This window comes from Eublepharis macularius, chromosome 4, assembly GCF_028583425.1.
Source record: "Eublepharis macularius isolate TG4126 chromosome 4, MPM_Emac_v1.0, whole genome shotgun sequence".
Taxonomy (NCBI): Eukaryota; Metazoa; Chordata; class Lepidosauria; order Squamata; family Eublepharidae; genus Eublepharis; species Eublepharis macularius.
Window position 1 is genome coordinate 55,379,592 of NC_072793.1, and position 15,093 is coordinate 55,394,684.

The 15,093-nt window shown below is 43.4% G+C and overlaps 1 protein-coding gene across 10 annotated transcripts in view; it reads left to right on the top strand.

The window, feature by feature from the left end:
* Window positions 1-15,093, top strand: part of TENM2 (teneurin transmembrane protein 2) — a 1,076,616-nt gene that overhangs the window by 294,047 nt on the left and 767,476 nt on the right. For 2 of the 10 annotated variants that reach the window (XM_054977125.1, XM_054977126.1), the window contains exon 4: window positions 7,878-7,887. The exons of the other annotated variants lie outside the window; for them this stretch is intronic. In XM_054977125.1, coding sequence (XP_054833100.1) covers window positions 7,878-7,887 — 10 coding nt within the window. The remainder of the gene's footprint in view (window positions 1-7,877; window positions 7,888-15,093) is intronic. 10 annotated transcript variants of the gene reach the window in all.

Here is a 15,093-nt window from a genome sequence, read left to right on the forward strand (position 1 = left end):
CTCTGGGATTTAGGGTCCCTTGGGAAGGCCCAGAGTACCCTCCCAACCCTTCTGACCTCCGTAGCTTGGCCAATAAGCAGGTGTGAGGACCCAGCAGAGTAACAACAAACAAAAGAGTTTATTTACAAGGTCAGTTAATCAAACAACAAGCAAACAAGGTGCCTTAGCAACAATAGATGGGTGAAAGTAAAATAAACAAACATGAAAATATTAGAAGGTAGTTGAAACATCAAACATGCTTTTAAAAAGTGCCAAATTACAGCTAATTTTGACATACAGCTATGCTATAGTATATGTGAAGCAACTTATGGTAGGCCAGAATTTTGAAAATGATCGTGACAGTTTTGCAATATGATATATCATTTACTACAGGAACTACTGCTACTGAAACATAAGGCACAATGTAGAGAAAGTTATCATGTTTAAAACTTATTGCATTTAGTACAAATATGGGAAGCAGAGAGATGTTTAAAGAAATCCGAATCACTAATCCTTAAAGTATTTGTTATTTGGTCTAGGTGCAGAGGACATACAGCTAGCGTGAGTGCTTTGTATCATTCATAAATGCATGCAACAAAGGAAGTCCATGACTTTTCTCAACTAGATCTGATGGTTACAATCTGTAGGCAACTGACCCTTCCCATAATGAAAACAATTCATTTATTTAATGTACTTTTATGCTGCCTTTCAGTGAAATGTTTCTGGGATAATGTACAACAACAGAATAAAAGCACAAAACACTTAAAATGATTGTCTTATCATAAAATTAATGCTCAGATTTATTTGACCTAAACACATACACTTTTATATACACCGCACTTGTGAGGGAGAAGAAAAGGTAGGTGATAAAGATCCAAAATTGATGTTCTTTTTGAGATATAGGACGTAGTATTTTTACTAATGAAAATGAACGGTAGATAGGGAGAGGGAGTTGCTTTTTCTTCTTCCTTGGGATGGATTTGGGGTAGACTTTGAACTACTGGCAAGGACAATGGAAATGTGGGAAATATCAGGAAATTTTGGATTCATCCGTATGAAGTGATAGGTGAAACCATGAGAACAGTATATTTTGAGAGGATGCACAAAATATATCCTTATGTGTAGCTGGATAGCTATAAGAAGAAAGAACGGTAGGAAAGTTTGGTAGAAAGCTGAGCATTTGTTTGCACCTCTGGAAAAGATTGCTGTTTATGGTGAGATAAGTAGAATCAATTCTATATTTCCTACACACCAAATAATACCCTTTCTTTTAGTGCTTCTTTAAGCCATATGCCTTTACCCCACTGGGTACTGAACATTAGGGTTGCCAGCCCCCTTATCTTAGAAGCAGGGGACAGAGGTTGCTAGGCGGCGGGGGGAGGGGTATCCAGATTTTTTGCTGTGCTTGTGACCAATTTGGCCCTGCTGATTTTTCAACCAGAGGTATATCATTGGATCCTCAGGACAGCACACACACCTGCCATTTTGCCATGTGCTCCAGTGGTTCCTGGCCTACCTCCCCCTTCTTCTGTCCCCCCCTCTGCTAGCCAGGCGAGTAGAGCCAGGGGCAAAAGGTGAGGGTAGGAGATCCCTTGCCCCCACCAGGGGGACTGGCATCCCTACTGAATGTGTCAATCTAGTTACTCAAGCCAAAAGTATAACCTTTATGTAGCATATCATGTTATACTATGATGTGTTGGAGTGGTCATGCATCCCTTAACCCTCTGCTGAGAATTAGGATTGTATCCATGTATGTTCATTTCTTGTCTCCAGGGCAATACATGGATTCATAAATAAAGCACAGCAAGTATTGAAGTTTTTTGTTACCCTTAGGGCTTGTGAAAATTTGGAATAATAAATAGTATGATTTCCACTACAATTGCCTTTATCCTACATCCTGTTAAAGTGAGTACTCAATTTACAGTTGATTTGTGCTACAGTTGCTACATACCTCTGCTTAGTATTAGGCATGTTATGAACTGTACCACAGTGATGGTTGTTTTCTCCATGTTCTGTGAAATCTCACAGTTTTTAAAATAATCTTCCATGAAACCTGAGATCATAAATACATTTAATTAATGTTGATTGCTAATGAGAAAAGAGATGACTCATTACTTCTTCATCCAAGCCATGGCAAGGTGTCTCATAGTAGTTTTCGCCTAAGTCTATCTTGCGGCCATTTATAACCCTCACTTATTTTCATCTGAAAGCTATGAGGTCTGCAAAACCTTGCACTATATTTTGAAATGTAAACAACTGTAGCCCTTTTCATTGCAATCATATAAGGGAAAATATGCAAGCAGTTTTTTTCTGGAAGGAATATGAGCAAAGAAGTTGAAAACTGGTTGAATATGAGTCATTTCAGCCATTCCTGACCCAGTTCGTTTTCATTTGTAGTGCCATTGTAGAAGAACCCCCAAGGAGGATTAGGAATTATGGTGATTCTATTCTGTCTTCAAGTGTATTGATAGCTAGGTACTATGATAGGTTTATTAGTCCCCAGTGGGAGCAGAATATCCCCCACTCCCAGCCTCTGCCCCCCACGACCACTCACTTGGCCAGTGGGGTGTGTGCAGGGAATGGGCCTGAGAACTTTGGAGCATGCATGACATCATTCCCAGTGTGACAAAGAAGGGAAGGGCCTGGCAGGGAGCTGCTTTGATTAAGTCTGCTCCCCATGGGCCACCCACACACCCCATAATCCCCCATCCCCTGGGTTGGGTTCCAGGGGACCTGGCAACCCTATTCTATGACCATAAGTTGTTGCAGAACTACCCACATCTTAGGTATTTAGCTTACCCAACAAGGGGTTGAGAGTACTCCAGGATAAAGAATGCCCCAAGCTGGCTTGACTTTGCAGATTGTCAGTTGCTGCTACTCTGGCAAGCTGCACCCAATAGGTTAAATGATACAAAAGGGGAAAGGAAGCAGTGGAATTTGGGGGTTTAATGGAAATTAGGAGCATGGTTCTAATAATCTCCCAGTGACCCTAAAAGGGATGTATTAAACTATTATTTGATACATTATGAATTGTTTTGCTTCCTTAATTAGTTCCTTTATGTTCAAAGGTTAATTAAAACAGCTTTGTGTAGAGAAGGATATCTTGCCTCTGTGGGCTTTTTTGACTTGTCAACTCTCTTAAAGAACCCTTTCTTTAGATAAAGGAGCCTCTTGCAGAACGTCATAAGCTCTTGCCTTTTCTCCCTTTGCTTCTCTTTCACTTTTTTTCTCTTATGTACTGCTTCTTTTATAGGCTAACCTAGACGTCTCAGGCCTTATGTGAGATTGGAAGGAAAATGTAGGGATAATGTCCTAGAATTCACCCACAAATCTGTAGTTAATCTCTATGGTTAAAGTTTTGGGCAACTTCACCTCTACACAATGATATCACTCCCAGGCCATGCATAACCACTGATAAATCACCAATGGGAGGCACTCTCCATACTCGTAGGTCACCGATGCTGGCAACCCTAGGCCCACCATTCTTACAACTGACCAGCAATAAAAATTAGTGATTTTCCTTCCAATCTCACATAAGGCCTGAGATTTCTAGGTTAGCCTATACAATAGTATAGTAACATATGGCTTTCCCACCCTCTTTTTACATCCACAGTGAGAAGTGAGAATACTCTGAAGAAAACTGGAGTGAGATTTATACATTTCCTCTTTTAATATCCACAGTGAGAAGTGAGAATACTTTGAAGAAAACTGGAGTGAGATTGATACTGTTGTGAGGTTGTCTCCTCTTTTTGCAGTGGAAATTTGGCTCAGGAAGAGATTTCATGGGAGGGGGGACTTGGGTTGCCTGGCAACTGTTGGGAGGGTTGGGTGTGGAAATAGGAATGGTGAGAGATATTGGCTACATTATAATGTCACTTTTGGGTAAAATGATAGAGTTTCCAGCGATTCCTAGAGCTACCTTACATCACTTCTAGGTTTTATGCAAAAGTGACATCATGACATAGCCGATATCACTGAGTTAAATCTCCCAGTGGTAGGCAAAAAAGGCTGCCAGAGGGAATGAGAGAAGAATAATGAATTCTCAGTTTTACTAAGCATATGATCTGGTGTTAATAATTAATTGCAAATTTCCTTGCTGTAAATTGTCTGTGTGCCTCTGAACATATGCAGAATACTTCTGCTCACCACTGAATAACCACTGTCAAGCTCCTGTCCTCACCCTTCTGTCTCCCTCTACCGAAAAAATCCCCTAGGATTAGGACTGACGGACTGAAGAAGCATAATGTTTAGGCAAGTTTAAACTTCAGAACCTTACTCTACAGAAAATATTTTTCATTGTAGAAGATCAAAGGGCTGAGAAGGTATAATATGCAGGCTGTCTTAAACCCTTATCACTACAAAATATTTATATAAATTTGATCAAAGAATAATCCCTTCTCTGAATGCTGTGACTTCAAATAGTTTGCACATGTACAGACTCCCCCCCCCTTACTACACAGTAATTATTATAGCTATTCAGTGTGATGTTACTGTACCTCACTCATGACATCTACTGACTTGGTTGTCAGTATTATACTTTCTAGGTTGGATGCAGAGATTTTTAGGAAAGTATAATTTAGTTATTCAAGGAAGTCCCGCTTTAGTAATGAAAGTAGGGTTGCAAGGCTTTCCTTTGTGCAGGGTCAGTCCTTAAAGAATCAGCCTCACAGGCAGCACGATGATGTCACTTCTGGAAGTAATGTCATCACACTGGCTGGGAGTATGTGTGCCCAGGTTGCCTACCAGTGGCGAGTGATCGCTGGGCAGCTTGCCGTGTCCCACCAGTTGCTAGCAATCAACAGGCAGAGGGGCAAACTGCCAGGAGTTTGCCTACCACCAGTGTGCACCTGGCAAGCCTAGATGAAAGCGCTGATTAATTGCTCCTCCCTTTTCCCAGCGTATACAATTTTATGCACATTTGCTAGGAGAAATTCCATTGAGCTCAATAGGGTTTGCTTCTGAGTATTCATGCTTAGGATTGCACAGTAAATCAGCAAAGGACTCCTAGCATCTGGGGACCTGACGACCCTAGTACCCTGTCCATGTACTCATGATGACCCTCACAATAGAATGCCTGGCTATTCTGACATTGTGTGAACCCTATGTGTGCCTCCCTCTTTCTCGGCATCTTTCTCTGCATCATGAACAAAACAGAGCCTTAGACTAAAGCTTCTTTGCTAATAGAGATATTTTATCAGCATGAAGAAACTGTTTCTCACAGAATTTCAACAAATGTGAAATGCTCTACTTTTTTGGATATATTCAGATGCTGAAATTGTTGGACTCAACTCCAACTTGTTTAAACTCCTGATTCGTTTTTCAAGCAGGATACCTCTTACATCAGGTCTAGGTTGACTCTTCTCTATGCTTGTCAGTGTCAATATACAAGATTTTTTAAAAAGTAACTGAAATCCATTTAACAAGTTAATGGTTACTTATAGTAATATTCAAATCGTTGTATTATAACCTCAGTAAAATATTTTAATGTGGAACACAAACTTTGTACAAAGATAAGACAGCTACAATGCTTTTGCCACCATTCGTACATGCTTGGTTTAGGTGCAGTACTAGAGTGTTTAGCACCCAGAATTACTTCTTAGTTTTATACTTAAACAGATGGATCATAAAGAACAAAACTGTTTTGGATAGTGTATAATTTTGGCTTGATTATATTTTGGTTTATTAGCTTTTTAAATTTTAGCTGTAAATCTGCAGAGGAAATAATAAAGCATATGCATTGTACATTTTGCACAGTAGTGCATATGAAGATTCTAAATTGACAGCTTTCAGTATGAAAATTCATTTTCACTATAACAGCAATATTATAGCAATATTTCAGCTTTATAGTATGCCATTGTTATGAATGTTTATTTTCTTGTGGATTTAGAATGCCATTTCCTATCCACTTCCAAACTCCAATAAAATAATCCAAAGGTGAAAATATTATTTAAAAATTTGATGGAACAAATTTTAATTCACAGTAATTACTGGGAATGACTTAGATTTTATCCCGTTTAATATATCTATAAACTGGGTAAAAATAGCAATGAAATGCTTTTCCTATGATAAACATGGCCATATGTTTCTTTTTTATGATTGTCATTGACAAACAGCACATGCTTAATGATGAAATAATCTAAACATTTTGTCTAAATCAATTGATTCAAAGATAAATAATTATCCCAAACAGCAGCTAAGATCTGGTAGGAGATGTACAGTGTGTTGGGAGCTATGACTACCATACAATTATATTTATTTATTTGTTTGTTATTTATAGTCCACCTGTCTTGCTGAGATTCAAGGTAGATTATACAGCATAGCTCAAAATGGTCAACACTTGGAACATTCAATAAACAATGCAATATGATAAGGACTGGGGGGCGGGGGGGGGAGCAGAAATCCAATACAGAACTGAAAATGGTGTTGAAACAAAACAAGCAAATTGACATAACATATTACACACATGGAATCTATCCAGGAGGCCACAGACATTACACAGTAATAGAGTCTACAGTTAGGGTTCCCAGGTGCCCTCCGGTGGTGGGCAAACTCCAGGCGATTTGCCCCCTTGTCTGCCAATCGTCCAGCAAACTCCCAGAGGTTACCTGCCACCAGCAGGTATCTCAGGAGCGCACGCCATGCTCGCAGTCCCACCTGGTATAGCGACGTCATTTCCATAAGTGACATCATCGTGCTGGTCATGGGAGCGTTCTTGCGCTTCATTTGGAGCTGATTTGGGCCCCAAACCAGCCAAATCTGAGCTGTGCAAAGCGCACTTAAGGAAGTGATGTCGCCGTGCGCCCAGCATGGTGACATCATGGAAGTGATGTCATCACACCACCCGCACGCAAAGATTAAAGACAGAGCAGCAAAACATAAGTGCTAGGTCCCAACCCTCCTGGTAGGAGGATAGAGGGACCTGGCAACCCTATCTACAGTACCTATCCCTTTCCAAGAGATGTCTTTGAACGAATTCCTTACAGCATAGTCCTATTACTGGTGTAAAAAGCTTTAATGAATAATTCAGTTTTGCATAATTTGTGGAAAGGAGATTGGCATCTTTCCTAATTTCATCAGGCAGGCCATTACATAAGATGGGGGACACCACAGAAAATGCATGTATTATGGGAATCTGTTAATTTTGTCCGTGTGCAGGATGTTTAGATGAGTGAAGCTGCCATGTTGCAGCATAGGGAGACAGGCATTCCTGTACATATGAGGGGCTATGAAAGGCTTTCTGTGTGATTGCCAAATCCTGAACTGAGCTCAGTAACTGATGGGAATCCAATAGCGTGACTGCAGAATGGCAGTAATATGCATGCTTCACCTAGCTCTTGATAATAATCAAGCTGTAGAGTTCTGCAACATCTGGACTCTCCAAGTTACCTTCAAAGGGAGACTTTTGTAGAGTGCATTACTGTAGTCTGTTAACACAGCATGGACAAAGGTAGTCAGATTGGCCGTGTCAAGGTAGTAAGCCATCTTCCAGGATAAACTAAGTTTGGAGAAGGCATTTTCTTGCAGCTGCATTTACTTGCTTCTCTAGCAGCAGTGCTGGGTCTGTTGTAACCCCTAGGCTCTGCAAAAGTCAACTGAACCCTATCAAAAATAGGGAGCACAATGTCCTTCAATATCTCTGTCTTTTCAGCCAGCATCACTTCCATCTTGTCTGGGTTAAGTTTCAGTTTTTCACTTTCAACCATTTGACCACAGCTGTTTGGATAGCAAGATACAGAGCTGGGTGTCTTCCACTTATTGCTGACATCCAATTCCAAAATTCTGAATGATTTCTCCTAAAGGCTTTACGTGTTGAATAGCATGGGAAATAAGATTGTGCCCTCTGGAACTAGACATCAAGAGCTTCTTTATGTGTTCTTTATGTTATTTTATTCGCCAAGGTAAGCAAGGGTCTAGTGCACAAGTAGTGGCCTTCACAGAAGTCAAGATCCTGTCAATATTCATCACTCTAACTGGTCAAAATGGTCCAGAAGCAATCAATGCATTCAGCATTTCTTCCACTTCACCTATATGACAGGCAGCATCCAGATTAGAGTGCATCCCCACTATTTTATCAGCGACAAACTTTGCAAATGTGTCACAGCTGATTGTCCTTTCAATTATATTCCACATATGTGTATGTAGAATGTTGCTCTGGAAGTTCAACATGGTCACATTAAATTTAAAAAGGAGAAACTTCCCCAAAATTAGGTATAAGGAAACGAAAAGAATTGCTTTAGTTTTAACTTGATAAATTTTAATTCATCTGTTATGTTTTTAACTGTGTATGTTTATATTTTGTAAATTACCTTTTGTAGTGGAATATAAATATTTTAAATAAATAAATTGAAAAGGAAGTTAAGTAAAATGATTTAATGAGATGAGTGCTGATATGGACAAGTCTTTCAGGAGGAATTTAAAGCAACACAGAGAGCATTCTGATTGAAGAGATATAGCTAGAGAGGGAAGACAGTGGCATAGATGAAGGTGAGCCAGAAACAAGATATATGTGTAAAAATGTAATATACTGACACATGTAGTATGTAACAGTGCTATTCAAGGAGCTCAGTACTTTAAAATATGGGCCTTCCTGTGTCAGTGACTTGCACATAAACTTTGTGTGAACATTTACAAATGATGCACACATAGGATTGGAAATACTACCAAATGGTAATACCAACATTACCCAGTGATGTTTCCACTTTTTTCTTGAGCACTTCCTGTGCAGCTAGGGTAATATTTAAATGATTCAACCATTTGTGCATGAACCAGTCATCTGGGTGTTTCCTGTGTCACTGTTTATGCAGCTCTGTGCAGAAATTACAGTAAACTCACATACAACCTATATACAGTGTGCATTGCCTCTTCCTTAAAACAGATGTGCATACATACATGCGGGTTCTACATGTTTTCACTGTAACATGTGATCAGAGCTTTTCATCTGAATCCATGCAATCAGTTCTTGCCTACGTGGTTTGATACTATAAATTTAAAAAAATAAATGAAAGCTGCTAGAGTAACATTTTAAGGTTCCTGAATCCACTGAGTTGGAACCAAACTATATTTTTAACATATATATGATCATATATGAAGCTGTCTTTATATACTGAATTAGAGATGGGCACGAACAGCAATACAAACTTTAAAAAGCCATGAACAGCCCAATCTGCTGTTTGCGAACAAGCTGTTCATGAGGCCCCATTCTAAACGAACAGGTGGTCGTTGCAAGCATTGTTCTCTGCTGTTTGTCAAGCCAGACAATCTGACACCTGCAATCAATTCCCTTGGTAACCGGAGGCAAGGACTGCCTGAACTCTGTCTGAACTCCTGCTGTTGCCCTGGAAACCCCAATCTAAGCCCAATTTAGCTTGATAGGCAGGTCTTCCTTTCAAGTGTGGAGCTCCAAATTTGTTACAAGGAAGCAAAGAGCAGGGGGGAGGGGGGGCTCCCAGCTCTGGTTTTGCAGACAGTGAGGGAGAGACAGTTGCTGTTGGCATTTTGAGAGAGAGGCAGGGAGAGTGCATTGGAGCTTGAATTTTCTTTGTGTGTGGTGGGATAGGGATCTACCTCTTCAAGTTCCAGGGCAGCTACCAGGCTCTGTGCCAAGCTATTATGTATTATTGGTACCTTTCCTGCTGCCTGCTCAGGTAGGGTTTCTGGGAGTGGTGCGGTAGGGATCTTGATGGCTAGAGGAGAGCCTGCTGGCCCCCACGAACAATGAACATGTTCGTGAAAAGGTCATTTTTGTCAATGCTCGTTGTTTGTTATTCGTGGATGGCAATGAACAACAAACACCATGTTCATTTTTTTTTCTGTTCGTGCCCATGTCTATACTGAATTAGACCATTGGTCTATAAAAGTAAGTATTGTCTGACTGGCAGCAGCTCTCCAGGGTCTTAGGCTGAAGTATGTAACATCACCTACTGCCAGATTTTTTAACTGGAGATGCCAGGGATTGAACTTGAGATCTTCTCCATGCCAAGCAGATGTTCTGCCTTCAAGCCACAGCATCCCACCTTGTCTCCACAGATACAAGGCATCACAGAACAAAAAACAATACAGAATTATAAAAAACTGTTAGAAATGGGCCCAAATCTGCCACAATAGTTTATACGTGTGTATTTTATAGTTCCCAGTATGCATCAATTGGTGCTTACGTACATGCACTTAACCGGTGTTTAGGTGGGTAGCCATGCTGATCTGCAGTAGAACAGCAGGATTAGAGTCTGGTGGCATCTTAGAAACCAACAAGATTTTCAGAATGTAAGCTTTTGAGAGTCAGAGCTCCTTTCCCCAGATACTGAATCTGAAGCATCTGAAGAAAGGAGCTCTAACCCTTTAAATCCTGCACTCTGAACATTTTGTTGGTTTCTACAGTGCCACCTTCAATGTTGTTGCTTAATTTCTTATTCTTATGAATTCTAGACTATGTTTCTCAGGAATACCATATTCAAAGTAATCTTTGCAGTGTTCTTTTGTAAAGTAATTTTTTCCTTATATTGACCAAAAATTAATTTATTTTCAGTTTTCCAATTATAACAGCCCTGTTAAGTGGTTAAAAAATCCTGAAAGTCAAATCAAAATGCAATCTTGATTTTTAAAATAATTGTTACGAATTTTGTGTGCACTGATCACTTAATTGTTTTTCATAGAATTCCTTCTACTTTAAAGATGTCAGCGTGATGCTTTACATTGTCTTAATTAGATTAAGAATGGATTAGATTAATGAAAGCTGGTATTTAAAAGGCAATTCCATTGCACTGCAAAATGTAATTCCAGTTTGTTTAAAAGATTTTACAGATTTAAATGAAACAAACTTATTGCCCCCCCACCCCAAGTTTGAATGAAGAGGCAGACACAAGACTTGGAACTAAAGGGCTGTTTTATTGATATATAACATTAACCATTAAATATGGCAAGGGCCAACTAAGCGGTACAGGTCAAGCCACGGGGTCACCCGTGGACTACTGCCTTGACCTGTCTGGGCGACCCCCACAGCCCCGGGTGTGGGCCATCCATGGAATGGCTCAGACCCGGCCGGCCAGGCAAAATGGATCCCCCCTTCAAGCTCCTAAAGCATCAGCCATACAGCATGAGGGAAGGACTTGCACATGGGGTTCACTGCAGGCAATCTCCAGTTGTTGGTAGCTGTCACAAGCATACCCCCTGCTCCTGGTAGACCCTTTTTTATCACTGCAGGCAGTCTCCAGTTGGGGTAGCCATCACAAGCATACCCCTTGCTCCTGGTAGACCTCCATTTCCCCACCAATGGGGAGTGCCAAGGGGTGCTCACCGGCCTGTTCCTTATCCCCAAACTCTCTCCTGCCACCACCAGGGCCAAGCCTCTGCTTAGGTCCTAGTGCCCCATGGAGGCCTAGAGCCAACTGAAGCCCTTGCCACTAGTCGTCTAGGAAGATGTCATTGACCCCTGTAAAGGTTAGCAAAATCAAATCATAACTTAAGAGAAAGTAAGTGGGCAGGTGAATCCCCATCACCTCTGTAGAGGTCAGCAAATTTAGTCTTTATGCGGGAGTGCAGCAAATAAATGCCCAGACCTTGCCACAAACTTTCTCTATGGCTCTGTTAGCCTTTTGCCTAGCCCTCTCAGGGGGTAATGAGTCCCAAGCTTCCCGCCGCACCAACGCGGATGTATTGTGGACCAATCATCAACACACCAGGCCACTACTTGCCTATGCACTGCAAGTCTGTGTTTGCCTGTAACGAAAGGGCCATGCCCTGCAGCCAAGGTCATTACCATGCGGTGAATGACCAGAACGTGAGGTGGAGGTCCACACGTCCCCTCAAACCATCAGGCCACTACTTGCCTTGGTGCTGCAAGCCTGTGTGAGCCTACAAGGAAAGGGCCATGCCCTGTGAGACAAGGTCAGCACCACGCAGCAAATGACCAAGACATGAGGTGGAGGACTGCACCTCCCCTCAAACTATCAGGCCACTACTTGCCTGGGCACTGAAAGCCTGTCTGAGCCTGTAAGGAAAGGACTGTGCCCTGTGAGGCAAAGTCAGTACCACATGGCGAATGACCAGGATGTGAGGCGGAGGTCCGCACCTCCCCTCAAACCATCAGGCCACTACTTGCCTGGGTGTCGCAAGCCTGTCAGAGCCCATAAGGAAAGGGCCATGCCCTGTGAGCTAAGGTCATACCCCCCCGGTGAATGACCCAAACGTGAAATGGAGGCCACTCCCCTCCAGCTCATGATGCCACGTAGCTTATGTGTGCAAATCTGCGTGAGCCTATACCGGAATGGCCATGCCCTGCAGCCGAGGTCATTACTGCCCAAGTGAATGACCAGTATGTGAGGTGGAAGGCTGCTCCTCCCCCTAAGCGCACCATGGATGCACATCTGTACGGCCTGTAACAGAAGGGCTGTGCCCTTGGGAAGCCCAGCTCATTACCCTCAGGTGAATGATCAGGAGTGAGGCAAAGGACCCAACATCCCATCAAACAGAAGTAGCAGCTCGGTCATCACTTTCCCCGTGGCTAATGCGGAGTTAACCAGACCCTTCCTTATGCGCTTGGGTCATCACTGCACTAACGCTCAGGATCTAACTCTTGTGCCAACCCTTAATGTGGTGCAACCCTGGAAACTGACTGGGCTTACATCAAACTGGGAGGGTTACAAGTAAACCTAAAGGCGCCTAAGCTGCCTGATGGCTGCCACTGGATATGAGTCAAGGCCTTAACTTTCCACTCCCCCATAACTCCACTCCACCAGCACAGCCATAACTCCTACAGACTAACAGGTACCCCAGCCTAGAGACTGCTGGCCACTTGGTCACAGGTTCACCACATGCTGGGGGTGATTCCATCTGGATGCCAAGCAACCATAGCCCTCCCTGGAGGCATAGCTCAGAGGACATCTGAGGGACAAGCTGCACCATTCCATCTGTGAGCAAGACCGGGCACTGCCTTAAAACATAAATGCTAGGACCAGTCTCCAAAACCCTCCAGGACCTATCTCAAAACCCTATGCCACTTGGATGAAAGAGGGTTAGGTATGGGCACCACTGCCTAATTGTCCACATGAAGTGGGTTGAGGGGTTATTTAGTTCCCTCCCCCACAATCCAACTGCCACGAGGATTGGAAAATTCCAGTCATATTGTTACCAGAACTGCTTTTTATAATAGGGAAATTAGCTTAACAGTCTGGAACTAAAATTAGCGTGGATCTAACCAATGTTTACGGAGGTCCCGATTCCAGACACTCTAGTGACAAAGAGGCTGACTACAAATAGGTTCAATAAACACGTGTATTTACTAATAGTGTGGCGTAAGCCTGAACTTGCACATACAAACAAGAAAGCATACAAGGACTAAGAAATATAGAATAAGAAATACAGAGATGGTCGCATTTGCAGGTACCCAACAATGATAGGGGAAATACTCACAATCCTGAAGCAGAGCAGAGACACAACAGCGAGGTGGTCCAATGCCAGCAATGGATCCACGGACAGACAGCAAGGGATTCTGGATAGGAATGGCCTGAGTACCGTGTGGTCTGAGGGACCAGCTTAAATACCCCAAAATGTACCCTGGGCTGGTGCTGTACTTGGTGGTTCCCACAGATTAAAACAAAGGCTTTAATGGGACACTGAATGGCTTGGATGGGCCACTTTAGGAATCTGATTGTGTTAAGTGACAACTCAGGAAGAGGGGACAAAAGAGGGAGGGGGAAATCCGAGTGGGCTGAATGGATGTTCCAGCGGACAGGGCTTGCTCTGATGTCATCAGCTCTGGAATGTGGAGGTTTCTTTGAGATGCATCCTCTAAGTGCTTGGGATGGTCGGCACTTAGCTTCTTCTCTGGGGCGGCTCCTAAGATATGCAGAGCGGGGCGAGGTTCTCTTGCTGCAGACGTGGTGTGTCCGCTTCACCGAAATGGCTTCCCAAAGCAGGCTTCTTCCCTCGGTCTTCTGGCTGCCTAAGAACATGGTTGCCGGCAGGGCATGGCGGAGGCTGGTTTGCAGGTTGCCCGGTAGCGAGGGCAAGCTCGGGGACCGGCCCGCAGGAGGCTCCAGGTGGGAACTGACCAGGGAGCGCCTAGCCAGGCTCGCTGGAGGTTTCCCCGGCAGGCGCCCGGTTGCTAGCAGCGGCTTGGGCCCAGATGAGGCAGGCTTCCATGGAGGCAGGGGGAACAGCACATAAAACACAGTCCATAGCAGGGAACAGGCACGGTCCGTGGCAGATGGCAATGCAGGCACGGGGCACACTTGTAACAAAGTCCAAACACACACTGGGAGGTCCAGATATAGGTCTAGGCAGGGCTGCCCAGGAAGAGAGTCCTTTGTGCAGTTATCCAGGCATGGTGTCAGGAAACTAACACAGTCTATTGCAGCAGCAAGGTAATCAACAAGCAGGCAGGAAACTGACATGTGTATCAGAGTACACACGTGCAGGGCAATCTTGGTGTAGCAGCAAAACAGCAATGCAGGAAACTTTAACACAGTCCATGGCAGGCTTTAAAGCAGGAGAGGGGGCCTACTTGGCAACAATATACAGTTTATAGTAAGACTCCCTTGCTGACTGGTCCATGGGCCACTGCTCAGCCCACCAGTGCCCCTGAACTGAACCCAGAAGCCATTGGGCCCCAAGGCAGCAGAAACTCCAAGGAAACTCCACTGCTCAGCCCACCAGTGCCCCTGAACTGAACCCAGAAGCAATTGGGGCCCAAAACAAACGAAACTCCAAGGAAATTCCACTGCTTAGCCCACCAGTGCCCCTGAACTAAACCCCAGAAGCCATCAGGCCCCAAGGCAGTGGAAACTCTATTTCTAGGTGCCAACACCCTGGAGGCAAGGTTTGGTGCCCCACCAGCTGCTGGAGTTCCCATAAAGAAGGCCGGCTAGCAGCTGGCTGCCCCAGGTTTAGTAAACCTTCCTAAGTCTCATTTACTTGTCTCCCTCCTCAGGTCCACTCCATCCCTCTCCTCTGCTTCCTGAAGAGGAAAGTTAACCCCTGACATGTTGCTCCCTTTGTGACTGTCCCTTTAGGACTGAGTCAAGTAATAATGGCCAAACTGTGAAACCAAAAGGCAAGACCCAAGATGATACAACCCAGAAGTCTAAATATGGGAGTCAAGAGACTGTCGCCTGACCCCCT